Source organism: Zalophus californianus, chromosome 1, assembly GCF_009762305.2.
Source record: "Zalophus californianus isolate mZalCal1 chromosome 1, mZalCal1.pri.v2, whole genome shotgun sequence".
Classification (NCBI taxonomy): Eukaryota; Metazoa; Chordata; class Mammalia; order Carnivora; family Otariidae; genus Zalophus; species Zalophus californianus.
The window spans coordinates 59,681,065-59,708,078 of NC_045595.1; the positions used below are offsets into that span (position 1 = coordinate 59,681,065).

Below are 27,014 nucleotides of genomic sequence, written 5' to 3' on the forward strand. Positions count from 1 at the left end.
TTATGCAGGGTTTTTAAAAAATACTACTTAGTGTTCTTTGAGCCTCCTGTATCTGTGGTTTAGTGTCTGTCTTTAATTTTGGAAAATTCACAGCCATTATTACTTCAAATATTTCTTCTATTTCTTTCTCTCTTTTCCTTCCATTATTACAATTATATTTATGTTATTCCTTTATTAATTTTCCCACAGTTCTTGAATATTCTGTTCCTTTTCATTCCTTTTTCTTTTTACATTTCAGTTTTGGAAGTTCCTATTGACCTATCTTCAAACTTACTGACTCTTTTCTTCCTTGTATTCAGTCTACTGATCAACCTCTTAAGGCATTCCTCATTTGTTACTGGGCTTTTTATTTCTAGCATTTCCTTTTAATTCTTTCTTACAGTTTCCATCTCTCTGCTTACATTACTACTCCTTTCTTGCATGTTGTCCACTTTTCCCATCAGAGCCCTTATCATATTGGTTTTAAATTCCCCAGTATGATAATTCCAAAATATCTGCCATATCTGAGTCTGGGTCTGATGTTTGCTTGGTCCCTTTCTGACTGCTGTTTTTAGCTTTCAGTATGTCTTATAATTTTTTGTTGAAAGCTGGACATAATGTATTGCATAATGGGAACTAGAGTAGATAGGCTTTTAGTGTGAGGTTTTATGTTTATCTGGTTAGGGGTTAGGCTGTATTATAGCTGTAGGTGTCAAAGAATAAAACTTCTAGAGTCTTTGCTTTTGTGTCCTCTGTTGTCTTTGGATTTTCCTAGAGACTAACTAAAAAGAATCTGAGGTCTCCAATTCTTTTAACTGTAATCACCTATTATTGTACAGGAGCCCTATTGATTTAGTGTTAAGGAATGGGAGGAAGGGAAGCATTCAATAGTTCTATGATTAAGACTCAGTCTTTTAGTGAGCCTGTACCCTGGGCTATGACCTTCACAAGTGTCTTTCAGTCCCTTCTCCACTTTGGTGTTGTGGGCAAGGTAGAGGGGGCCAGAGTTGGTTATTTCCCCTCCCTCAGGTTGGCTAACCTCTAATTAAATAGTTTCTCTTGAGGACAGACCTTGTTTTTTTATTTTTTTTAAAAGATTTTATTTATTTATTTGAGAGAGAGTGAGAGAGAGCACGAGAGGGAAGAGGGTCAGAGGGAGAAGCAGACTCCCTGCTCAGCAGGGAGTCCGATGTGGGACTCGATCCCGGGACTCCAGGATCATGACCTGAGCCGAAGGCAGTCGCTTAACCAACTGAGCCACCCAGGCGTCCGAGGACAGACCTTGTTAACAACAGAATGTTGTGAAGGTATTTCAAAAGGGCTACTTTCCCCTCTTCCTGCTAGTGTGTACTAAGGGATTTTCCTCCAGTCTTTCCCCTGAGAACCTGATGGGACTCCTAGAGGTAAAACTCACAAAAGCCTGGGGTCTCCTCAGTAAGACCAGACCCCCAGGAGTTTTTAATTCTCAACTAGTTCTCAATTTAGTTTTATTTAGTTCTCAATTATTTTAATTCTCTATTAGTTCACATTGTGCCTCCAGCAGTTCTTCAGTTCAGTTTAAAGTGTTCCTGTCAGCAACTTCTACTTGTGTGTTTCTGTTCAAGTAAGCTGTGATTCTCTGTATCTATCTCCCCAGTTTTGGGGGCAGCACTTTGCCTTGTGACCTCAATTTTCATGTAGATCTAAGAAGAGTTTTGATTTTCACCTTGTTCAGCTTTTTTCTTCTTGTGAGAATGGGAGTGATGACCTCCAAACTCTTTACATGCTGGTCCAAAATCTGGAAGGCTACCAATTAACTGCCTCTAGATCATGCAAACAATGTGGCTTATGCTGAGCACTTACTTTGCTTTGGGGAGTCCTCTAGGTAAGTGCAAGGCAGAGGGTGTCCACGTGACTAGCCCTAAGGGAAAACATTAGGTGCTGAGTCTCTGGGAGACACAATGTAAAGACTTGTGTTGTCACAATTCATTGCTGAAAGAAATAAACATGTCCTGTGTGACTCCACTGGGAGAGAACCCTTGGCAGCTTTTATCTGGCTTCCTCCTGTCTTTGAACATATGCCTTCTTTTACTAGTTTTCCCTTGTCTCTTTTCCCTGTAATAAATAAATAAAGCCAGGAGTATGACTACATGAGTGCTGTGAGTTCTCTTGGTGGATCAGTGGACCTGGGTATGTACAAACAAACAAATAAAAATATTGGGATTTTAATAGAGGTATCATTGAAACCATAGATCACTTTGGGTAGTATTTCATCTGAATGATATTAAATCTTCCAATTCATGTAAATGGATTTTTTTTTCATTTTATTCAGGCCTTTTAAAATTTCTTTCAGCAATACTTTACAGTTCTCAGTGTACAACTCTGTTGCCTCCTTGGTTACTTTATTGCCATTTTATTCCTCTTGATGCTATTGTAAATGGAATTGTTTTCTTACTTTCTGTTTTGTAGTGTTCATTGCTAGTGTGTAGAAATGCAATGGATTTTCCTGTGTTGTTTTGTACCCTGCAACATTGTTGGATTTGCTTATTAGCTCCAATAATATGTCAGGTTTTAAAAAATTATAATATGTCAGGGTTTTCTTTTTTTGGTGTGAAATCTTTGAGTGTGTGTGTGTGTTCCAATAAAACTTTATTTACAAAATAGGCTGTCATTAACTGATCTCTGCCTTAAACCAAAAGTCTGGGGATAATATGCTGTGACCATGCAAGGAGACACTCAGCATATAACCCAACTGTGCTTCTTAAATGAGCAAATAAGTCTTTTCTTCCTCCTTCACTTCTTTTTCTTGATTAATAGCTTAAAGGCAATTTTATTATTTTTCCTTTATTTAATAAAAATGTAAATATTTAAGGTGTGTAATAGTGTGCTTTGATATACATAGTGAAATGATTATTACAGTCAAGCTAATTAACATACTCATCTCACATAGTTAGTTTTATTTTTTGACAGTGAGAGCATCTGAGACCTACTCTTTTAGGAAATTTCTACTATATAATGCAGTATTATTAACTAAAGTCAGCTTGATGTACATTAGATCTCTAGAACTTATTCATCCTATATAACTGAAACCTTGCCCCTTTGACCATAAGAGAAACCACCATTGCAATTGAGAATTCCACTTGGTGACAGTGAATTTGACTTACTATTATTTTTGAGAGAATTTTTGCATTTATATTGATCAGGAATATTGGCTTAAAGTTTTCTTTTCTTGAAGTGACTTTTTCTGGCTTTGGTATCAGGGTATTTCTGTCCTCATAGAATTAATGGGAAGTGTTTCTTCTTCATTTTTGGTGGGGGGGATGATTTTGAGAAGGATTGGTGTCAACTCTTCTTTAAATGTTTGGTAGAATTCACCAGTGAAACCATTCAGCCTTGAGCTTTTCTTTGTTGGAACGTTTTGTGATTTTTGATTCAATCTCTTTACTAGTTATGGGTCTATTCAGATTTTTTGTTTCCTCATGAGTTTATGTAGATTGCATGTTTTCTAGCAATTTGTTCATTTCATCTAGGTAATCAAATTTGTTGGTGTATAAATTATCAAAGTATTCTATTAGGATCCTTTTTATTTATGCAAAATTGGTATAATCACTTTCATTTCTGATTCTAGTAATTTGAGTTTTTTTCTGTTTTTCTTTTTCTTGGTCAGTCAGTTTTGTCAATTTTATTGATTTTTTTTCAAGGAATCAACTTTGGTTTCATTGATTTCCTGATTGTTCTTTTATTCTCTATTTTATTTTTTTCTGCTCTATCTTTATTATTTCCTACCTTCTGCTGGCTTTGGGTTTAGGTTGCTCTTTTTAAAAATTCCTTAAGGTATACAGTTAGGGTATTGACTTGAGATCTTCTTTTTAATGTATGCACTTGCAGTTATAAATTTCCTTCTTGGCACTTTTGTTGCAATCCATAAGTTTTGTTATGTTATGTTTTTGTTTTTCTTTGACTAAAGGTATGTCCCTTGTGATTTCTTTTTTTGCCCATTGGTTGTTTAAGAGTGTGCCATTTAACTTCCATATTTTTGTGAATTTTCCAATTTTTCTTCCACTGTTGATTTCTAGTTGCATTCCATTGTGATCAGAAAAAGATGTTTTATAAAATTTCAATCTTTAAAAAATTTATTAAGACTTATTGTGTAGCCTAACAAATGGCTTATTGTGGAGAATATTCCATGTGCACTTGAGAAGAATGTGAATTCTGCTATTCTTAGGTGTTCTGTATATGTCTGTTCTGTACACATACAGTTGGATTATAGTGTTGTTTAATTACTCTGTTTCTTTATCTTCTCCCTGGTTGTTTTAACCATTATTGAAAGTTGGGCATTTTAGTCTCCAGCTATTATTATAGAATTTTTGCTATATATTTTTGGGAGCCTGTCTTGTTGGTGCCTGTATGTTTATAATTGTTATATCCTCTTGCTGTGTTGAACCTTTTATTAGTAGTCTTTGTTTTTCATAACCTTGTTTGATTTAAAGTCTTATTTTTTTTTCTGACAATATAGCAACCCAGCTCTCTTTTGGTCACCCTTTGCATAGGATACCTTTTCCATCCGTTTGCTTTGAATTTTTTTATGTGTACTTATATCTAAAGTGAATCTTTTGTAACATGTGGATGAATGATAATTTTTATCCAATCTTCCAATCTATGTTTTTATAAGAGAGTTTAATCCATTACCATTTAACCAGATTATTGTTAAAGAAAAGGATTTACCACTGCTATTTATCAATTTGTTTTCAGTATGTCTTTTATGCTTTTTGTTCCTCAGTTTCTCTATTATTGCCCCTTTGTTGGGGGGGAGGGTAGTGTACTACTTTGTTTCCTGCCCATTTTTTGTTATTTCTTAATTAACTTAGAGATTACAGTTAACATATTTAACTAGTTTTTTTAAAGATTTTATTTATTCATTTGAGAGAGAGAGAGCAGAGTGAGAGAGAGCACAAGTTGAGGGGAGGGGCAGAGGGAGAGGGAGAAGCAGACTCCCCTCTGAGCAGGGACCCTGTTGTGGGGCTCCATCCCAGGACCCTGGGATCATGATCTGAGCCTAAGACAGACACTTAACCCACTGAGCCACCCAGGTGCCCCAACATATTTAACTTGTAACAATGTAATTTGAATAATACCAACTTAGTTTCAATAGTATATACTCTAATCCTATACATTGCTGTTCCTCCCCCAGCTATTATTGTCACAGATTGCATCTTTATACATTGTATAGCCGTTAATATTGGTTTAAAATTATTGTTTTCTGCATTTGGCTATTATATAGGAAAAAGAGAGAAGTTGCAAACCCTACCAAAAGTACCGTAACACTGGTTTTCATTTTTACCCATGTGGTTGCCTTTACCAGTGTTCTTTATTTTTTTTCTTACAGCTTTGAGTTACTCTTTAGTGTTCTTCCTTTTTTTCTTAAGATTTTATTTATTTATTTGACAGAAAGAGAGAGAGAGAGAGAACAGCAGAGGGAGAGGGAGAAGCAGACTCTCCGCTGAGCTGGGAGCCCAATGAGGGACGCAATCCCAGGACCCCGGGATCATGACCTGAGGGGAAGGCAGATGCTTAACCAACTGAGCCAACCATTTCAACCTGTAAAATTCTCTTTAGTGTCTCTTGTATGGCAAGTGTACTAGGAACTAACTCCCTCAGCTTTTGTGTATCCTGAAATGTCTTAATTCCTCCTTCATTCTTGAGAGATAGTTTTGACAGATATAGAATTCATAGTTAACATTCATTCAAGACTTTAAATATGCCATCTCACTGCTTTCTGGCCTTCATGGCATTTGAAAAGAAATCAGCTTTTAATTTTACGGAGGATCCTTTGTATGTGATGAGTTAGTTCTCTCTTACTGCTTTCCAAATTCCTTCTTTGTCTTTGGGTTTCAACAAGTTGACTGTAATGTGTGTTGGTGTAAATTTCTTTGAGTTTATCCTCCTTGGAATGCATTGAGCTTCTTGGATGTGCTTATTCATGTTTCCTCAAATTTGGGAGCTTTGGGGGCATTATTTCTTCAAATATTTTTTCTGCCCCTTTCTATCTCTCTTCCTCTTTGGAATTCCTAAAATAAGAATGTTGATAAGTTTGATGGTGTCCCTCAGACTCTGTTCATTTTCATTCATTCTTTTTTCCCTCTCTTCTTCATACTGGATAATTTCAAGTTCATCAGTCCTTTCTTCTGCTTGCTCAAATCTGATGTTGAACCTCTCCAGGGTGTTTTTTATTTTAGTTATTGTACTTGTCAGCTTGAGAATTTCTTTGGCTTACTTTTTATGTCTTTATTGAGATTCTCATTTTTTTATACATCATTTTCCTGATTTCCTTTAGTTCTTTGTCCATGGTTTCCTTTAAATTATTGTACATATTTAATACAGTTGACTTAACATCTTTGATGACTAATTCTAATATCTGGTCTTCCTAGAGAGTGATTCTTCCAAATTCTTTTATTTTTCCTGTAAATCAACTATATTTGCCTGTTTCTTTGTATGTTTTACATTTTTTGTTCAAAACTGGACATTTTGCATGTTGTATTGTGGTAATTCTGAAAATGTAATTGTCTCACTCCTCAGTGATTGCTAAATCTTGCTTGTGGGGGGTTGGAGCCAAACATTTGTGACTTTTCCAAACTTTTTTCTTCTTTTTTTGCAAAGTGTATATTCTTTGTTGTATGTAGAAATTAAAGTTTCTGTCCTGTTATCTCTGTGGTCAGCCAGTGGCCAGACAAGGATTTTCTTAAATATCTGAGTCCCCAAAGAGGGGGAAAATACCATCTCTTTAAATCCCCTGGAAGCTGCCTCAACCTGTGGGGGTTAAAAACTGTGCCTGCCAGCCTTTGTGCTGGCCCCTCAGTGATCAAAAAGAGCATCAACACTCAGAGCACACAGTATAGATATACAGAAGACAAGGTCCTTATTGCCCACCCTGGCTCCAGAAAGCTGCACCAGGAACAAGGCCAGCTTCCCCACTTCCTCCTAACACAAAGATGGGGAGTAATACATCATGAAAAATTGAAATTATTGATGTTTACAGCCTCTTCATCATGTTCTTTTCTGGATGTGCAAGTGTTTGACTAGACCCTAGGGTTCCAGAACATTTGATTTGAACAATTCTGCCAGGTCAATAGTTGTTTAGGTGGAGGAATGGATCTTTGGAACTTCAACTCTACCATTTTCTATCTATATGTAGGTTTTTATTTATCCTGAGTAAATACCTAAGAGTGAAATGGGAAGTATATGTTTAATTTTTAAGAAGCGGCCAACTGTTGTCCAAAATGATTTCCAAAGTACCATTTTAAACAATCATATATATGAGAGTTCAGTTGTTCGACATCTTTACTAATAATTGGTATGGTCACACTTTAATTTAGTTTAATTTTTTTTACATTTTGTATTTAAATTCAGTTTAGTTAACATATATTGTATTATTAGTTTCAGGGGTAGAATTTAGTGATTCATCAGTTGCATTTAACACCCAACGCTCATTACATCAAGTGCCCTCCTTAATGCCCATCATCAGTTATGCCATCGCCTCACCTACCTCCCCTCCAGCAATGAGGAAACTTTGTTTCCTAGAGTTAAGAGTCTTTTATGGTTTGCCTCCCTCTCTGTTTTTACCTTCTTTTTTTCTGTCCTTCCCATATGTTCATCTGTTTTGTTTCTTAAATTCCACATGTGATTTAAGAAACAAAACAGAGGATCGTAAAGGAAGGAAGGGGAGGAGGGTCGGGGAATGAGGTAACTGGGTGATGGACATTAGGAGGATACATGATATAATGAGCACTGGGTATTGTATAAGACTGATGAATCACTGAACTCTACCTCTGAAACTAATAATACACTGTATGTTAATTAATTGAATTGAAATAAAAAATTCCACATATGAGTGAAATCATATGGTACTTGTCTTCCTCTGACTGACTTATTTCACTTAGCATAATACCCTCTAGTTCCATCCACGGCATTGCAAATGGCCAGATTTAATTATTTTTGATGGCTAATATTCCTGTGTGTGTACACACATATATACTATATCTTCATTATCCATTCATCTATCAATGGACATCTGGGCTCTTTCCATATTTTGGCAATTGTGGACATTGCTGTTATAAACATTAGGGTGCATATGCTGCTTCAAATCACTGTGTTTGTATCCTTTGGATAAATACCTAGTAGTGCAATTGCTGGGTCATAGGGTAGTTCTGTTTTAAACTTTCTGAGGATCCTCCAAACTGTTTTCCAGAGTGGCTGCACCAGTTTGCATTTCCACCAACAGTTTGCATTTCACTTTTTCTGCATCTTTGACAACATCTGTTGTTTCCTGACTTAATTTTAGCCATTCTGACCTGTGTGAGGTGGTATCTCATTGTGGTTTTGGATTGTATTTCCCTGATGCTGAATGATGTTTAGCATTTTTTCATGTGTCTGTTAGCCATTTGTATGTCTTCTTTGGAGAAATGTCTGTTCGTGTCTTCTGCCCATTTCTTGACTGGATTTTTTGGTTTTTTTGATGATGAGTTGTTAAGTTTTTTATAGATATTGGATACTAGCCCTTTTGTTAAAATAAATATTTTATTTACTCATGGAAGAGCGAGCATGAGAGAGCACAAGCAGGGGGAGGGGTAGAGGGAGAGGAAGAAGCAGACTCCCTGCTGAGCAGGGAGCCTGACATGGGACTCCATCCCAGGACCCTGGGGTCATGACCTGAGCTGAAGGCAGATGCTTAAATGACTGAGCCACCCAGGTGCCCTGGATACTAGCCCTTTATTTGATATGTCATTTGCAAATATCTTCTCCCATTCAGTAGGTTGCCTTTTAGTTTTGTTGACTGTTTCCTTTGCTGTGCAAAAGCTTTTTATCCTGATGAAGTCCCAATGGTTCATTTTGCTTTTGATTCCCTTGCATTTGGAGATGTGTCTAGCAAGAAGTTGCTGCAGCTGAGGTCAAAGAAGTTTCTGCCTGTGTTCTTCTCCAGGATTTTTTTTTAAAGATTTTACTTATTTATTTATTTGAGAGAATGAGAGAGAGAGAGAGAGCACGAGTGGAAAGTGGAGAGGAGAGGGAGAAGCAGGCTCCCCAAGAGCAGGGAGCCCAATGCGGGGCTCAATCCCAGGACCCTGGGATCATGACCCAAGCTGAAGGCAGACCCTCAACTGACTGAGCCACCCAGGTGCCCCTCCTCTAGGATTGTGATGGATTCCTGTCTCACGTTTAGATCTTTCATCCATTTTGAGTTTATTTTTGTTTATGGTGTAAGAAAGTTGTCTACCTTCATTCTTGTACATGTGGCTGTCCAATTTTCCCAACACCATTTGTTGAAGAGACTGTCTTTTTTCCATTGGACATTCTTTCCTGATTTGTCAAAGATTAGCTGACCATACAGTTGAGGGTCCCTTTCTGGGTTCTCTATTCTGTTCCATTGATTTATGTGTCTGTTTTTGTGCCAGTACCATAATGTCTTGATGATTACAGCTTTGTAATAGAGTTTGAAGTCTGGCATTGTGATGCCACCAGCTTTGGTTTTCTTTTTCAACATTCCCCTGGCAATTCAGGGTCTTTTCTTGTTCCATACAAATTTTAGGATTATTTGGTCCAGGTCTGTGAAAAATATTGATGGCATTTTCGTAGGGATTGGATTGAATGTGTAGATTGCTCTGAGTAGCATAGACATTTTAACGATGTTTATTCTTCCAATCCATGAGCATGGAATGTTTTTCCATCTGTTTGTGTCTTCCTCAATTTCTTTCATAAGTGTTATATAGTTTCTAGAGAATAGATCCTTTACCTCTTCAGTTAAGTTTATTCTTGGGTATCTTTTGGTTTTGGGTGCAACTGTAAATGGGATCCAATCCTTAATTTCTCTTTCTTCTGGCTCATTGTTAGTGTAAAGAAATGCAACTGATTTCTGTGTATTGATTTTATATCCTGCCACGTTGCTGAATTTCTGTATGAGTTTTAGCAATTTTGGGGTGGAGTCTTTTGGGTTTTCCATATAAAGTATCATATCATCTGTGAAGAGTGAGAGTTTGACTTCTTCTCTGCCAATTTGAATGCCTTTTATTTCTTTTTGTTGTCTGACTGATGACTTCTAGTACTATGTTGAACAGCAGTGGTGAGAGTGGACATCCCTGTCGTGTTCCTGACCTTAGTAGAAAAGCTCTCAGGTTTTCCCCATTGAGGATGATATTCTCTGTGGGCTTTTCATAGATGGCTTTTATGATATTGAGGTATGTTCCCTCTATCTCTACACTGTGGAGAGTTTTAATCAAGAAAGTATGCTGCATTATATGTCAAATGCATTTTCTGCATCTATTGAGAGGATCATATAGTTCTTGTCCTTTCTTTTATTAATTTGATGTATCACATTAATTTGTAAATGTTGAACCAACTTTGCAGCCCAGGAATAAATCCCACTTGGTCATGGTGAATAATCCTCTTGATGTACAGTTGGATCTTATTGGCTAGTATCTTGATGAGAATTTTTGCATCCATGTTCATCAGGGATATTAGTTTATAATTCTCCTTTTTGATGAGGTCTTTGTCTGGTTTTGGGATCAAGGTAATGCTGGCCTCATAGAACAAGTTTGGAAGTGTTCCTTCTATTTCTGTTTTTGGAACAGTTTCAGAAGAATAGGTATTAAGTCTTCTTTAAATGTTTGGTAGAATTCCCCTGGGAAGCCATCTGGCCCTGGGCTTTTGTTTTTTGGGAGATTTTTGATGACTGATTCAATTTCTATGCTGCTTATGGATCTGTTCAAGTTTTCTATTTCTTCCTGTTTCAGTTTTAGTAGTTTATATGTTTCTCGGAATTTATCCGTTTCTTCCAGATTGCCTAATTTGTTGGCCTATAATTGCTCATAATATTATTTATAATTGTTTGTATTACTTTGGTGTTGCTTGTGATCTCTCCTCTTTCATTCATGATTTTGTTTATTTGGGTCATTTCTCTTTTCTTTTTGATAAGTCTGGCCAGGGATTTATCAATCTTGTTAATTCTTTCAAAGAACCAGCTCCTAGTTTCATTGACCTGTTCTACTGTTCTTTTAGTTTTATTTCATTGATTTCTACTCTGATCTTTATGATTTCTCTTCTCCTGCTGGATTTAGGCTTTAGTTGCTGTTCTTTCTCCAGCTTCTTTAAGTGTAGGGTTAGGCTGTGTATTTGAGACCTTTCTTGTTTCTTGAGAAAGGCTTGTATTGCTATATACTTTCCTCTTAGGACTGCCTATGCTGCATCCCAAAGATTTTGAACAGTTGTGTTTTCATTTTCACTTGTTTCCATGAGTTTTTTTTTTAAATTCTTCTTTAATTTCCTGGTTGACCCATTCATTCTTTAGTAGGATGCTCTTTAGCCTCCGTGGATTTGAGTTCTTTCCAACGTTCCTCTTGTGATTGAGTTCTAGTTTCAAAGCATTGTGGTCTGAAAATATGCAGGGAATGATCCCAATCTTTTGGTACCAGTTGAGACCTGATTTGTGCCCTAGGATGTGATCTATTCTGGAGAATGTTCCATGAGTACTAGAGAAGAATGTGTATTCTTTTGCTTTGGGATGGAACGTTCTGAGTATATCTGTGAAGTCCATTTGGTCCAGTGTGTCATTTAAAGTCTTTATTTCCTTGTTGATATTTTGCTTAGATGATCTGTCCATTTCAGTGATAAGGGTGTTAAAGTCCCCCACTATCATTCAATTGTTGTCAATGTGTTTCTTTGCTTTTGTTATTAATTGCCTTATATAATTGGCTGCTCCCATGTTAGGGGCATAGATATTTACAATTGTTAGATCTTCTTGTTGGATAGACCCTTTAAGTAGGATATAGTGTCCTTCCTCATCTCTTATTACAGTCTTTGGTTTAAAATCTAATTTGTCTGATATAAGGATTGCCACCCCAGCTTTCTTTTGGTGTCCATTAGCATGGTAAATGGTTTTCCACTCCCTCACTTTCAATCTGGGGGTGTCTTTGGGTCTAAAATGAGTCTCTTGCAGACAACATATCAATGAGTCTTGTTTTTTTATCCAATCTGATAGCCTGTGTCTTTTGATTGGGGCATTTAGCCCATTTACATTCAGGGTAGCTATTGAAAGGTATGAATGTAGTGCCATTGTATTGCCTGTAAGGTGACTGTTACTGTATATTGTCTGTGTTCCTTTCTGGTCTATGTTGCTTCTAGGCTCTCTCTTTGCTTAGAGGACCCCTTTCAATATTTCTTGTAGGGATGGTTTGGTGTTTGCAAATTCTTTCAGCTTTTGTTTGTCCTGGAAGCTTTTTATCTGTCCTTCTATTTTCAATGACAGCCTAGCTGGATACAGTATTCTTGGCTGCATATTTTTCTCATTTAGTGCTCTGAATATATCATGCCAGTCTTTTCTGGCCTGCCAGGTCTCTGTGGATAGGTCTGCTGCCAATCTAATGATTCTACCATTGTAGGTTACAGACCTCTTTTCCCAAGCTGCTTTCAGGATTTTCTCTTTGTCTCTGAGGGGACTTATAAGTTTTACTATTAGATGTCAGGGTGTTGACTATTTTTATTGATTTTGAGGGGCGTTCTCCCTGACGCCTGGATTTGGATGCCTCTTTTCTTCCTCACATTAGGGAAGTTCTCTGCTATAATTTGCTCCAATATACTTCCTGCCCCTCTCTCTCTTTCTTCTTCTGGGATCCCAATTATTCTAATGTTGTTTCATCTTATGGTATCACTTATCTCTTGAATTCTGCCCTCATGATCCAGTAGTTGTTTATCTCTCTTTTTCTCAGCTTCTTTATTTTCTATCATTTGGTTTTTTTTATATCACTAATTCTCTCTTCTGCCTCATTTATCCTAGCGGTTAGAGCCTCCATTTTTTATTGCACCTCATTAATAGCCTTTTTGATTTCGACTTGGTTAGATTTTAGTTCCTTTATTTCTCCAGAAAGCGTTTCTCTAATAACTTCCATGCTTTTTTCAAACCCAGCTAGTATCTTCAAAATCATCATTCTGAACTCTACTTCTCACATCTTACTAATGTCTGTATTGATTAGGTCCCTGGCAGTCCATACTGCCTCTTGTTCTTTTTGTTGAGGTGATTTTTTTCCATCTTGTCATTTTGTCCAGATGAGAATAGATGAATGAGAGAACAAAATGCTAACAGGGTGACAACGTCCCCAGAAAATATACACTAAACAAATCAGAAAAGACCTGAAACCGGGGGAAAAGAAAGGGAGAGAAAGAAAAAAGAAAAAGAAAAAGGTAAAAACAAACAAAAAGAAAACAAAACCAAAAAAACAGAATATAATCAAATATGATTAAGCTGGTGCATAGATCAGTGCCACACACTAGATTTTGGGTGTATTTTGGTCTATTAAAAGAAAGTGCTTCCCAAAATTTTAAAGAAAAAAACATATCTGTAAATAAGATGAAAGGATGGAATATGAGTATAAAGATGAAAATTATAAAAGATTTTTTAAAAGGAATTGATAAGATGAGAAGTTGTTTGAAAAAGAAAGAAGAGGATTTAAAAAAAATGGGGAGAGGAAGAAAATGTGATCAGGCAGGAAACTAGAACAAAGCCATACACTAGAGATTTAGGGTCTATTTTGATTTATTAGAGGAAACTGTATCTCAAAATTTTAAAGAGAGAACAACTTATATATATACCAAAAATAAGGGTAACTACTATGAAAGAATAGAATGACTCTAAAAATGAAAAAAAAAATTTTTTTAAAAAGGGATTGATAAGATGTTGTTTGTAAAAGGGAAAAAGAAAAATTAAAAAAAGTTAAAAAAATTAATTTTGAAAGACTAAAGAATCATGGTAAAAAAAGCCATGAATTCTATGTGCAGTATTCCCCTAGCTCTGGAGTTCTGCCGTTCTCATTGATCGGTAAACTTGGTCTTGGCTGGCTGTTCTTGCTGATCTTCTGGGGGAGGGGCCTGTTGCCATGGTTCCCAAATGTCTTTGCTGGAGGCGGAATTGCCACACCCTTTCCGGGTTCAGGCTAAGTAATCTGCTTGGGTTTGCTCTCAGGAGCTTTTGTTCTCTGCAAGCTTTCCATACAGCTTTGGAGGACGAGAGTGAAAATGGCGGCCTCCCAATCTCCGCCCCGGAGGAGCTGAGAACTCGGGGCCATGCTCCTCAGTGTGCCCCCAGAGAAAAGCAGTCAGTCAGTCCCATCTCCCTGGTCTCTGGCGGCACTCTTTGCTCACCTGGCCTGTGACCGAGCATTCCTATCTCTGGCACCCAACTCGGTGTGGAGTCTCCAAACCTAGCAGATCCCTTGCGGTGCACTCCCACCCCGCTCCTCCCTGGGGAGGAAGGGGAGTCTCCCTAGATCTGCCGCTTGTTGGGTCCCTGCTGGAGGAGCAGTGGCCTGACTGTGCTGCGGATCACGGTTTATGGCAACCCCGAGCTGAGAACCCACTCCTCGGCTCTGTCTCTGCAGCCAGCTTCCCCGCTCTGACACCTGGGAGCTCTGTTGCACTCAGGCACCGCCCCCCCCCGTCTTCCTGTGACCCCGAGGGTCCTGAGACCACACTGTCTCGCGAGGGTTCCACCCCTCACTTAGCCACTGGAGCAACGTCCCTCAGTGGAGCCAACTTCTAAAAGTTCTGATTTTGTGCTCTGCTGCTCTATCACTTGCCAGTAGCCCCTGACAGAGGCCCCCTCCCCCGCCATCTATCTTACCGAATATCACCTTGGATTCACTTCTTCACACGTCCTACCTTCCAGAAAGTGGTCGCTTTTCTGTTCAGAGAGTTGCTGCTATTCTTTTCTTTGATCTCCTGTGGAGTTTGTAGGTGTTCAGAATGGTTTGATCCCTATCTAGCTGAATTCCCAGGCACCAGAAAAAATTAGGTCTCCTACTCCTCCACCATCTTGCTCCTCCCCCCATACATCATTAGTTTTTGATGTAGTGATCCACGATTCCTTGAATCGTGTTTCTGTGAATTTTTAAAAAATTCTTCTTTAATTTCCTGGTTGACCCATTCATTCTTCAGTAAGATGTTCTTTAACCTCCATGTATTTGTGGTCCTTCCAATTTTTTTCTTGTGGTTGACTTCACATTGTAGCATGGTATAATCTCAATATTTTTTACCAGTTGAGGCCTGATTTGTGACCTAGTATGTGATCTCTTCTGGAGAACATTACATGTGCACTCGAGAAGAATGTGTATTCTGCTGCTTTGGGATGAAATGCTCTAACTATATCTAAAGTTCATCTGGTCCATTGTGTTAATCAAAGTCCTTGTTTCTTTGTTGTATGTCTGCTTAGAGGATCTGTCCATTGCTGTGAGGGGGCTATTAAAGTTCCCTACTATTATTTTACTATTATCAATGAGTTTCTTAATTTTGTTATTAGTTGGTTTATATATTTGGCTGCTCCCACATTAGGGGCATAAATATTTACAATTGTTAGATCTTCTTGTTGGATAGACCCTTTAATTATGATATAGTGTCTTTCTTCATCTCTTATTACAGTCTTTGGTTTAAAATCAACCAAGTTGTTTGATATAATAAACAGTTATAGTTTGTGTGATACAAGGATTGCTACTCCAGCTTTCTTTTAATTTCCATTAGAATGATCAGTGGTTCTCCACCCCCTTACTTTCAATCTGGTGGTTTCTTTGGGTCTAAAATGAGTCTCTTGTAAGCAGCATATTGATGGGTCTTATTTTTTTATCCATTCTGATGCCCTATGTCCTTTCATTGGAGTCTTGAGTCCATTTACATTCTGAGTAATTGTTGAAAGATATTAATTTAATGCCATTGTATTATGTGTAGAGCCACTGTTCCATAGACTGTCTCTGTTCCTTTCTGGTCTTATTTACTTTTGGGCTCTGTCTTCATTCAGATGATCCCCTTTAATACTTCTTGCAGGGCTGGCTTTGTGTTCACAGTTTCCTTTAGGTTTTGTTTGTCTTGGAAACTCATTATCTTTCCTTCTATTCTGAATGACAGCCTTGCTGGATAAAGTATTCTTGGCTGATTTGCAACAATGTGGATGGAACTAGAGGGTATTATGCCAAGCGAAATAAGTCAATCAGAGAAAGACAGGTATCGTATGATCTCACTGATATGAGGAATTCTTAATTTCAGGAAACAAACTGAGGGTTGCTGGAGTGGTGGGTGGTGGGGGGGATGGGGTGGCTGGGTGATAGTCATTGGGGAGGGTATGTGCTATGGTAAACACTGTGAATTGTGTAAAACTATTGAATCACAGACCTGTACCTCTGAAACAAATCATACATTATATGTTAAAAAAAAGAGAGAGAGAGAAGATAGTAGGAAGGGAAAAATGAAGGGGGGAAATTGGAGGGGGAGACGAACCATGAGAGACTATGGATTCTAAGAAACAAACTGAGGGTTCTAGAGGGGAGGGGGGTGGGGAGATGGGTTAGCCTGGTGATGGTATTAAAGAGGGCATGTACTGAATGGAGCACTGGGTGTTATATGCAAATATTGAATCATGGAACACTACATCAAAAACTAATGATGTAATGTATGGTGATTAACATAACATAATAAAATTTTTTAAAAAAGTATTCTTGGCTGCATATTTTTCCCATCTAGCACACTGAATACATCATGCCAATCCTTTCTGGCCTGCCAGGTCTCTGTGGACAGGTCTGCTACCAGCCTATGTATCTACCATTGTAGGTTAAGTACCTCTTGTACCAAGCTGCTTTCAGGATTTTCTGTTTATCTCTGTAATTTGCAAGCTTCACTATTATATGTTGGGGTGTTGACCTATTTTTATTGATTTTGAGGGGGTTTCTCTGTGTCTCCTGGACTTGAATGCCTGTTTCCTTCCCTAGTTTAGGGAAGTTCTCAGGTACAATTTGCTCAAATTAGCCTTCTGCCCCTTTCTCCCCCTCCTCCTCTTCTGGGACCACTATTTAGATATTATTTTGCTTTATGGAATCACTGAGTTCTCTAAGTCTCCCTTCATGATCTAATAGTTTTATTTCTTTCTTCAAGTTCCTTATTTTCCATCATTTACCTTCTATATCACCTATTCTCTGATTCATTCATCCTCATTTTTATAGCCTCCATTTGGGATTGCATCTCAGTAATAGCATTTTTAATTTTGGCCTAAGTTTTAATTCTTTTATCTCTACAGTATGGGATTCTCTAGTGTCTTGTTTGCTTTTTTCAAGCCCAGCTAGTATCTTTATTATTGTTGTTTTAAATTGTAATTCAGACATCTTACTTATATTCGTATTGATTAAATCTCTGTCAATAAGTACTACCTCCTTTGGGGTGAATTTCTCTGTGTTGTCATTTGGTCTAGAAAAGAAAATAAGAAAGAAAGGGAAACAACAATGACAAAAGAAAAAACAAAAGAAACAAAGCAAAAACAAAAACAGAACTAAACAAAAACAAACAAAAAACAAAACAACAAATTGGATCCTGGGTGTGTTTTGGTGTGCTTGTTAAAAGAAACTAGATCCCAAAATAAGAAAGAAGCTGAAAGTTCACACCCCCCACTCCTCAGTGAGCTCTCACTGAAAAGCAGTCAATCACTTCTCTCCCCAGTTTCAGTCCAAACTCTGTGTTCACCAGACCTGTGACTGAGCGTTTTTATCTCAGGCACATGACTGAATTTCAAAACTGCAAGTTTTACAGACTCCTGCAGCACAGACCATGCTGTTCTTCCCAGGGGATGGAAGGGGGTCTCACCATGTTTCTGCCTTTGCTGGACCCCTGCCAGGAAGGTGGTCACATGACCATGCAGTAGTTCATAGTTAATGGCAACACAGAGCACTGTTTTCAGCCGGCTTCCCCACTCTTGTGCCTGGGAACTCTGTCACACACAGACACCCGTGTTCTTCTTGTGACCCTGGGGATCCTGAGACCATCCTTTTCCACCTGGGATTCTGCTCTGCTTCACCACCTGAGCACCTTTAAACCAGGGACATACCCCACTGTAGCAGAATCCTAGCTCTGATTTTGCTCTCTGCTACTTATAACACTTTGCAGTAGCCTCCTTAAGCAGGCTCCTTCCCCTCCACTGTATTCTCAGATATATCACCCCAGCTCAAGTCTTCCCACCTCCTACCTTCCAAAAAGTGGTCACTTTTCTACTTGTACAGTTGCAGCATTTCTTTTCTCAGATCTCTGATTGCTTTCACAGGTGTTCAGAATGATTTGATGACTAGCTATATTGAAGAGACAAGACAAACCTAGGGTCCCCTTACTCTTCTGCCATCTCTCCTCCCCCTGAGGTCGGACTTTAATTTTAGATATTCTGGTATGTGTGTAGACATATTTAATTGTTGTTTTAATTTTCATTTCCTTAATGATTAGTGATGTTGAACATATTTTTATATGTTTTTTGCCATCTGTATTTCTTCTTTGGGGAAACATCTGTTCAATCTTTTGCCCATTTTTACTTGGATTGTTTTTTTTTTTCTTAGTATTGAAATTTGAGAGTTCTTTATATATTCTGAATACAAGTCCTTTATCAGATACGTTATTTGGAAATATTTCCCCTAATGTGTGGTTTGTCTTTTCATTCTTTTAACAATGTCTTTCAAAGAGTATTATTAATCTCATATTGATTATTATCATCAGCATGTAGATTGTGTCATTTACTCATCAGAAAATGGTGAAGGAGCTATTACTATTCCAGTTTTGCAGCAAAGAAACTAAGGTGCAGGGGAGTTTTTCACTTGCCCAAGGTCACAAATTAGTAAGTGGTGGAACCAGAACTCAAAACTGGGACCTTCTGAATCCATGGACTGGGCTCTGAACCCCAGTTCTAAACTAATACTCACACTTTGGGTGTTGAGATGAAGGTCCATTCTAGGAAACTGTTTGGCACCATAACCTCTGCAACTACAATGATGCAGTTTTGCCAAGCCTCTTCCCATGCTCCCACTTTTCCATCTTCTTTTCTCCAGACTGGTTGAGGAAGTGAAGGAGCTGTGTGATGATCTGGAATTAGAAAATGAAGATGTTTACATGGCAACCACTTTTGGGGACTTCATCCAACTATTAGTGAGAAAACTACGAGGGGATGACAAACGCCACGAGTGCATCATTGACTATGTGAGTCCTGGGCCCTCCACATGGGCTTGGCCCTACAGACACCCACATCTGTGGATCCACAATGACACATGGGGGAAATCTGGACATCAGGAAGCCAGGGCACCTAAGAGCCCACCTTCAGTGTCCCAAGCTCTCCCTGGTAACCATGGATACCCTGAGGGTGCCAGTGCAGTTAGGCAAACACAACAGAGGAAATTGTTATGTACAGAACAAATTCTGACCCCTGAGACATGAAACTAGGATATATTTTTTTATTTTAAATTTTTTTTTTAGAGAGAGAGAGAGAGATTGAGCATCAGCGTGGTGGGGAGGGGCAGAAGGAGAGGGAGAGAATCTTAAGCAAGATCCACACCCAGCGTGGAGCCAGACACAGGGCTCATGACCTGAGATCATGACCTGAGCCAAAATCAAGAGTTAGATGCTTAACAGACTGAGACACCCAGGGGTCCTGAGACTATGGTATTAAGAAGAGACTGGGATGCCTGGTGGTTCAGTCGTTTAAGTGTCTGCCTTTGGCTCAGGTCATGATCCCAGGGTCCTGGGATTGAGTCCTGAGCTGGGCTCCTTGCTCAGTGGGGAGTCTGCTTCTCCCTCTGCCTGCTTCTCCCCCTGCTTGTGCTTTTTCTCTCTCTCTATTTCTTTGTCTCTCTGACAAATAAATAAATAAATAATCTAAAAAAAGAGAGAGACTTTTACAGTGTACTTCTCACCCTCCTCCTTTGGTGGTTTTTCCCAGTAGTGGCCTCATCTCTGCTGTGGCTCCAGCCCCTGCCAGATCACCCTGCCAAGACTCTAGTTCCTCTGGAGGACTCTAGACCCTAGTTCTGGTCCCACCAGTTTCCTGTCCTTCTAGTCTAGTAATGTCTGGGACTGCCTGCTGTTGTCAATCTCTGGGTTGACTCATGGCCTCTCAGCTCTTTCATCACCTGTGAAACCAATTTCCTGCATTAAATTGCTTTTGTTGAAATGCCAAAAGAGGGAGAGAAAGAAAGGGAGAGAGGGAGGTAAAGGGGAGAAAGAGAAAAGGGAGAGAGAGAATGGGGAATTGGGAATATTTTCCTATTAGCAAAACAAGTGATCCTATACATTCAATTTGTATATTTGGAAGTGTAATGATATAACTGCAAATTATATATATATATATTTAAGATTTTATTTATTTATTTGAGAGAAAGAGTGAGAGAGAATGAGCAGGGAGAGCAGTAGATGGAGAGGAAGAAGCAGACTCTCTACTGAGCAAGGAGCCTGATACGGGGCTCAGTCCCAGGATGCTGGGATCATGACCTGAGCTGAAGGCAGATGCTTAACCGACTGAGCCAACCAGGGACCCCACAAATTTATTTTTAAAAAAACTCTTGAAAAGTCATCCTGAGGTGTCTTGGTAGGCTACCAGCTCCCATAGGACTCAGCATTGGGATAATTGGTTTGGAACAAAAGATGAAGTGGCCAGGTGGCCAGATGAACACCACGTTGACCTTGGGATTGTGGACAAATGATTGATGAACAAATTTCAGGAGAGAATGACATCCAAAAGGATGCCATTCAATGTGAAATTTCAGGTCTATAGGGAAGTGAGCAATGGAGTTGGCATCATGTCTGGTGACTCACAAGTGTCTGTCTACCAGCTGGCACTTCCTACGTGTGGAGGCCAGGCAACCAGCTTGAGGTCACACAATGGGTAAATGGCAGGACTGGGGTTGTAGCCCAAGCAGTCTGGCCTCAGATTCTGTGCCATCTCTTCTTATCACCCAGCTGCCACCACTGTGCACATAATAGCTCATTGGGCCAAGGAAGGCAGCAGGACCAGATTTGGCAAAAGAGACCTGAGAAGGCTGAGGGGCCTTGAGCCCTGGCCCCTTTGGCAGTGTGTGCATGTGTGTTTGTGTGTGTGTGGTGTGTGCACAAGTGGTTACCATCTGTCTGTGAGTGTTTCCTGTGTCTCTCTGTGGGTTTGTATCTGTCACTGATGCACCATGTGAAGAATCCACACTGCAACTAACACCTGCAAAAACTCCCTTCCCAGGTGGAAAAGGCAATGAACAAGTTGACCCTCCGAATGCCCCACCAGCTCTTCATTGGGGGCATGTTTGTGGATGCCGAGGGTGCCAAGACCTATGAGACCATCAACCCAACAGATGGAAGTGTGAGTGCAGGCCTAGAACCCCCTCCTACCCTCTCTCCCCTCTACTTACCCCATAGCCTGTTCTCCCATCTACTCCACCACCTGGCATCTGGGGATTCTGGCCCAGGAGGGCCTCTGCTTGGATGCAAAAGGGTTGCAATCATTTTCCAGTCCTCCCTACAGGAATGGCCCAGAGGGGGGAAATGGCAGGGAGTCAGGAGGACTTTAAAAGTCTGGAGCCTGCTTCAGAGAATGGGAACAGAGTTAAACGACCCCCCACACCCCGCTCCAAAGAGGAAATGAAGCCATTCCCTCCTCCTCCACACTTCAACAATAACCCTAGCATGGCCCCTATCTTCTTGAATATGTGTGCATCCCACTGTTGGGAAATTCTTCTTGAATCCCATGTTTGTCAGACTGTCTTGACAATGACCCTCTTATGTCATGACCCAGTACACATATATTGTATTCTCTTATGCACACACCTACCTGAAACAACACTTACTCTTACAGGTGCATACTGATAGTTTTCCATTCTGCCCCACCCTATAGCATCCCTCAGGGCCTGCAGAAAACAGATAGCTCACTCAAAATGAGTCTTTTGAGGGGAGTTTAAAGAAAGTGATGGACAAAGGGGTGGACAGGGAGTGGGGACACACACAAGGGGGTGCAGTGCCCTCAGGCAGAAAATTGGGAGCTGTTACCACCTAGAGGCCTATTTCGAGAATCCCAGAAGGGAGGTTGTGTGGACAGGGCTGCCTGGGTGCTAGGGCCTTGGGCAGGGAGGGTGCACCCTACCTGTGGTGACCAGCAAGGTGCTGGCCTCGCCTGTCCCACTTCTGTCTCCTCCTGGCTTTCCCTTTGGTCAAGCCGAGGTGGCAGGCAGTGTGGGAGCCTGCCCTGTAGTGTATGTGGGCACTGTCAGGATGCAGAGCAAGGATGGGGGACAGGAATGGTTCTGCCACTGTCAATGTCTAGACTATTTCGCTTAAAAATAAACCTTCCACCTGGGACTCACTGAATTAATGAGCTTCTGTTCTTGGCTTGAAAACACTAAGCTGATCCTCAGCCTTGTAGCTGCAGCCTGAGTCTGTTGCCCTGTTTGGGCTCAGTGGCAAGTGAAAAGAAGGATCCTGGTATGTGGAAACACAAATAGGTCTCTCTGAAAGCCTTTGCCTTTCCTAATTGTGCACACCCTTCCAGGGCCCTCCCATTGGCCAACCATCCCCTCTGAGCCCTTCCAGGTGGCCAGGAGAGTGGGGTGGTGTGGGGCTTCTGTGTACATGGAGTCCAGGGAGGGCCTCACAGCTCTGATCCACCACAGGTCATCTGCCAGGTGTCCCTGGCCCAGGTCAGCGATGTTGACAAGGCAGTGGCTGCAGCTAAGGACGCCTTTGAGAATGGATTGTGGGGGAGGATCAGTGCACGGGACCGGGGCCGGCTCCTGTACAGGTGAGAGGCCCACAACCACCTGTCAGCCACCTGACCTTTGGCTTGGGTTGGGGCTGCATGCCTGGGTCCTGCCAGGAGGAGGTGAGGTCCTGGACACCTTTGTGTGACCAAGGCCTGAGGCTCAGAAAAGGTTTCTCAGAAGTGGCTTGAGAGACAGGGGGGATTTCACCAGACACAAGTAACCTTGAAGGGAAAGGTGTCCTCGGTGGAAGGGACAGTGTTATAGAAGATGAGAGGGTACAAAAGTGAAGGTGCTAATCAGATCGGAGCAGCAAACTGGCAAAGCTAACACATGGTCCTGGGCAGACTCAGACAGGTACAGCATTTACCTGGAGTGGCCTGGACTGGAGGTGGGATCAGGGCTACTTTATGCAGAAGCCAGCAAAGGAAGGATGGAGCCTGTTCTGTCTGCTGGTCCTTGCTCAGCTTGACTCTGACTGCTAGAATCTCACACTTCCCTTTTTTTTTTTTTTTAAACCAAGGCAGAAGGGACTCTCTCCCCTTAGTTCTATCAGAAATCTGAAGGAAGGACTTGGGGTTGCTCCAGCTTATGAGAATGGGGTGGGAGTGAGGCCTGAAGGAGAGATACTGCTCCCTTAGAACCAAGTGGTCCCAATAGGGGAGGAGCAGCCACCCCCAAGGAAGTGGGGTGATATTTCCAGAAGGGGAGCTGCTGGGCAGATGAACTAAGCAGTGATGAAAAGACTGGTGAACAAGCTGATTTTAGGAACCTGGCTTTTGTTTTCTGGGTCCTGGGGAAGCTGTCAGGCATACAGCCTAGTCATGATGTGGTCCAAATGTGCTTGTCATCTGGTGGGAGAGAGGCCCCATCTTGGCCTTGCAGTCAGAATGCCATTTTTTTCTATTCCAGAGGCCAGACACACCAGGATAGCCCCCAGCACAGCGAACCAGAGAGGGGGTCCTGTATGGTTTTGAAATGGAATAGAGATGGTGGGGTTTGGGGCAGACCAGGGTGCACCCAGCCTGCCGTAACTCAAGTTAGTTTCAAGACCCCTTGAAGAGCCCATCAATTTTAGGAAGCCATTGGCTTCCTAGAGCCCCCAGATTAGGCAAAACTGAAACGTGAAAGCCCAGGCTTATGGTGCTGAGCCTTCTGGCCCTGAAGCAGGGACTCTAGTGGTAAATGGTGCTGGCCCAGAAGAGGTTTTTTCCTTGAGGTGCTCTGCTGCCATCTAGTGGCACATGCCATAATAATACCACTAGCAACACAACAGGGAGGGGTTTGTCCCTGCGCAGCTCTAAGTAGAGACCTGGACTGTTTGGACACACATCTCAAGGCCAGGCCTGAGAGCTCCTAATAACCCGGTCCCTGCCTCATGCAATCTCCCAGTCCCCATGGTGGAGGTGTGCCCATTGCTGGCCCAGGAGGGAGCAGCCCCTTGTTAAATGAGGAAAACAGGACCACCATGGATAGATATTATGGAATGCATTGTAGGGATAAGTTGGGAAGAAAGATCCAGAAAGGAATGTTAGAGAAAGTCACTAGACAGCTCCCAAGAACCACTGAGGGACAAGATAGAGCTTCTCAGGAACCTGGAGAGCCAGTGTTCCCAGCTGCCAGAGCAGGACCACCAAGAGCTGGTGGGAGAGTCTGTGGGAAGCTGTAACCTTGTGTTCAGACACTTCCTTACGTTCACAGCCAAGAATGTGGTGGTGGCCCATGCTGCTGTTAGGGAGCCAGGGGGAGCAAGGCTGAGCCTGCCTGGCACCCCACACTTGCCCTTCCTCACGTCTATCCTGCAGACCTGTGGGGGTGATGGAGGTTGCTTCCTCTGCTTTCCCACTGGCACTTTCTGGGGGCAGGACTCTGGGAGGCAGAGCTGCAGCTTAACAAAGTTGACAGTAGAACAATCCCACTCGGTTTTCCTGGAAGAGCTTCCCAAATGGTGTGCTTGGGTGATAGTTACGTTAGGGATTTATGACATGGCCACATCACATGCACGTGACATTGTCTGGCAGATTTGGAGGGATTTGGGGCTGATCAAGGAAAAAGATATGACCATGAGAAGTAGTAACACGCAACGGCCTTCATGGCATGGTTGCCCCCACAGTGGGAGACCCTCCAGAGATTGTAGTCAGGGGGTCTCAGAATGGGAGGGGTGCAAGGGAACTCTCGGGGTCAGGGGGTCAGGGAGGGGGCTCCCATGTCCCGGCACTGTTGCTCAGTAGCAGAACAGGAGTCTCTGGGTCAGAGGGCTGGGAAAGGGGGCAGTTACAACTGCATGGTCCATCTAACCAATGGTAATGTGTCAATAACCAATGTGTAAAGGGAGGTTCCTGGAGAATGCAAAGCAATAAGACTCTAAATGGCTAAAAGTCTGCTTGTTTGGACTATTTTAAAAATAATTGGATACATTAGCATGTATCCAGCAAGATTTTGAACTGACAGTTCTCACCCTGCAATGAAGATGTGAACAACAACACAGAAGCCAACTTTGGCTTATTTATAATATAGATATATGCCTTTGGCACATCTGTTTTTCTAGTTGATGAAACCCTAGGCCTTGAAATGCCACAACATAGTGTTTCCCTTATTTGGTCTAGAATAGTTCTCAAAAAGTGATTTACACCTTTGTTGTTCTTAACTAGAGAATTACCTGGGTATATCACCATCTCTGAGGTAACAGTGTGGCTCTGCCCCTAAGTTGTTTGTGTCTGTTTGGTCCACTTTCACCCACCAGCCTTGTGGTGCATGCTGACTGTGTGCCTGGCAGGTGTAGGAGGTCCAGGAAGGAGCAGGAGAACAAATACCATCCCAGCCCTCAGAGAGAGGCACATAGTACTAGAATACTTGTCTAAGCGGGTATCTATAATAGTCGGGCGGGTTTGAAGAAAGATGGAGGGTGCTAGGAGGACACTGCAGGGAGATATGATTGGTGTGGGCTGAGGGTTGGCTCCCCAGAGAGTGTGAGTGTGTAGCTGGGGGTTTAAGACATGCCATGGCTGTGTGCAGAGAGGAGCAGCTCAGCAGGCTTTGGCCCCAGACTCGTCTCTGGGCTAGAGCCCCCCATGTACAAGATTGAGAGCTGCTCTAGATCTGTGGTCTCCACCTTCCCCTGCCCACCCTACCCCCTGGGTACCCTGCTCCCTGAGCTCCCTTACATCAGGGAGGGGGCAGAGTCCTAATTCCCAGGCTGCCCATAGCAGCATACCCACCAGAAGCACGGGAGGGCAGCTGGCTGTCAGAGTGCTCACACTTAAGGAGGGCTGTGTAGATGAACCTTCCCTTGAATCTCTCCCATCATCCCCCCTCAACTCCCCACAGATGCCATCTGTGGGGGTGCACTCCGCTGGATCGGCTGGTGCTTGAAGCCAGACATGCTTTCCCCTGGTCAAGGCTGTCCAAGACGGAGAGGGTGGCCTTTTGGAATGGTGACCTCCTTATAACAGAGGCAGAGGGACTGTTTTTGCAGGATTATTTGTAAGCATTATTATAAAGTAGTTAATCCATCCATATTTGAGGAAGGAAGAAAGGAAAAGAGAGGAGAGGAGAGAGGGACAGAAGGGCACCATTTCTCACACTCACCCAACAAAGGAAACCTTACTGTCCCATCTCACAGATGGGGAAACTGGGGTCAGCACATCGGAGTGTGGCAGAGCTGGGAGTGCAGGGCCGGGCCCCTGACTCATTGAAGAAGGGCCTTGAAAGAGCAGGCAAGGCTGTTCCAGGCCTGAACCCATCTGCCTCCTGTCCCCACCCACCCCCTGGCCAGGTTGGCAGACCTCATGGAGCAGCATCAGGAAGAACTGGCCACCATCGAGGCTCTAGATGCAGGTGCTGTCTACACATTGGCCCTGAAGACCCATGTGGGCATGTCCATCCAGACCTTCCGCTACTTCGCTGGCTGGTGTGACAAAATTCAGGTGAGGCTGAGGCTCCTGCCCACCAAGTGAGTTCACATAAGCAGGCTGGGCCCAGCAGGAAACTCTGAGGGCAGTGCGTTAGGCTGCATGCTGCATAACAAATGAGCACAGTTTACTGGCTTAAAACAACCCCATTTATCAGCTCACATTTCTGCAGATGGGAAGTCCAGGCAGGCTGGGCTGGGTTCCATGCCAGGGTTTCACAAGGACAGTGTCAAGGTGTACCCAGGCTGGACTTTAGCTGGAGGCTCTGGGGAGACCCTGCCTGCAGGCCCCTTCAGGTATTGGTAGAGATGCAGGACTGAAGCCCGGGTCTTTGCTGGCTGCTGGCCAGGGCTGCTCTCAGCTACTGCAGGCCTTGCTCTGGCCCTTGCCCCAGTGCTCCATCCCCTTGCCATTCTCAGGCTTAACATCCCTCTGCCATGAACTGAAGAAAACTTTGCCTTTGGGGGGGCTCCTGAGGTGGTTCTGGGGACACCTGCATCATCTCCCCTTCCTAAGGTCAACTGTGCCATTCTACATCTTTGCAGAAGGAGTAGCTCACCATCTCCCAGATCCCAGGGATCAG

At 41.9% G+C, this 27,014-nt stretch overlaps 1 protein-coding gene across 2 annotated transcripts in view; it reads left to right on the forward strand.

Moving 5' to 3' along the window:
* Positions 1-27,014, forward strand: part of ALDH1L1 (aldehyde dehydrogenase 1 family member L1) — a 121,792-nt gene that overhangs the window by 60,835 nt on the left and 33,943 nt on the right. Inside the window, exons 10-13 of one of the 2 annotated variants that reach the window (XM_027585876.1) lie at positions 18,840-18,987; positions 21,011-21,130; positions 22,434-22,561; positions 26,296-26,446. In XM_027585876.1, coding sequence (XP_027441677.1) covers positions 18,840-18,987; positions 21,011-21,130; positions 22,434-22,561; positions 26,296-26,446 — 547 coding nt within the window. The remainder of the gene's footprint in view (positions 1-18,839; positions 18,988-21,010; positions 21,131-22,433; positions 22,562-26,295; positions 26,447-27,014) is intronic. The other variant, XM_027585877.1, reaches the window with a different exon arrangement.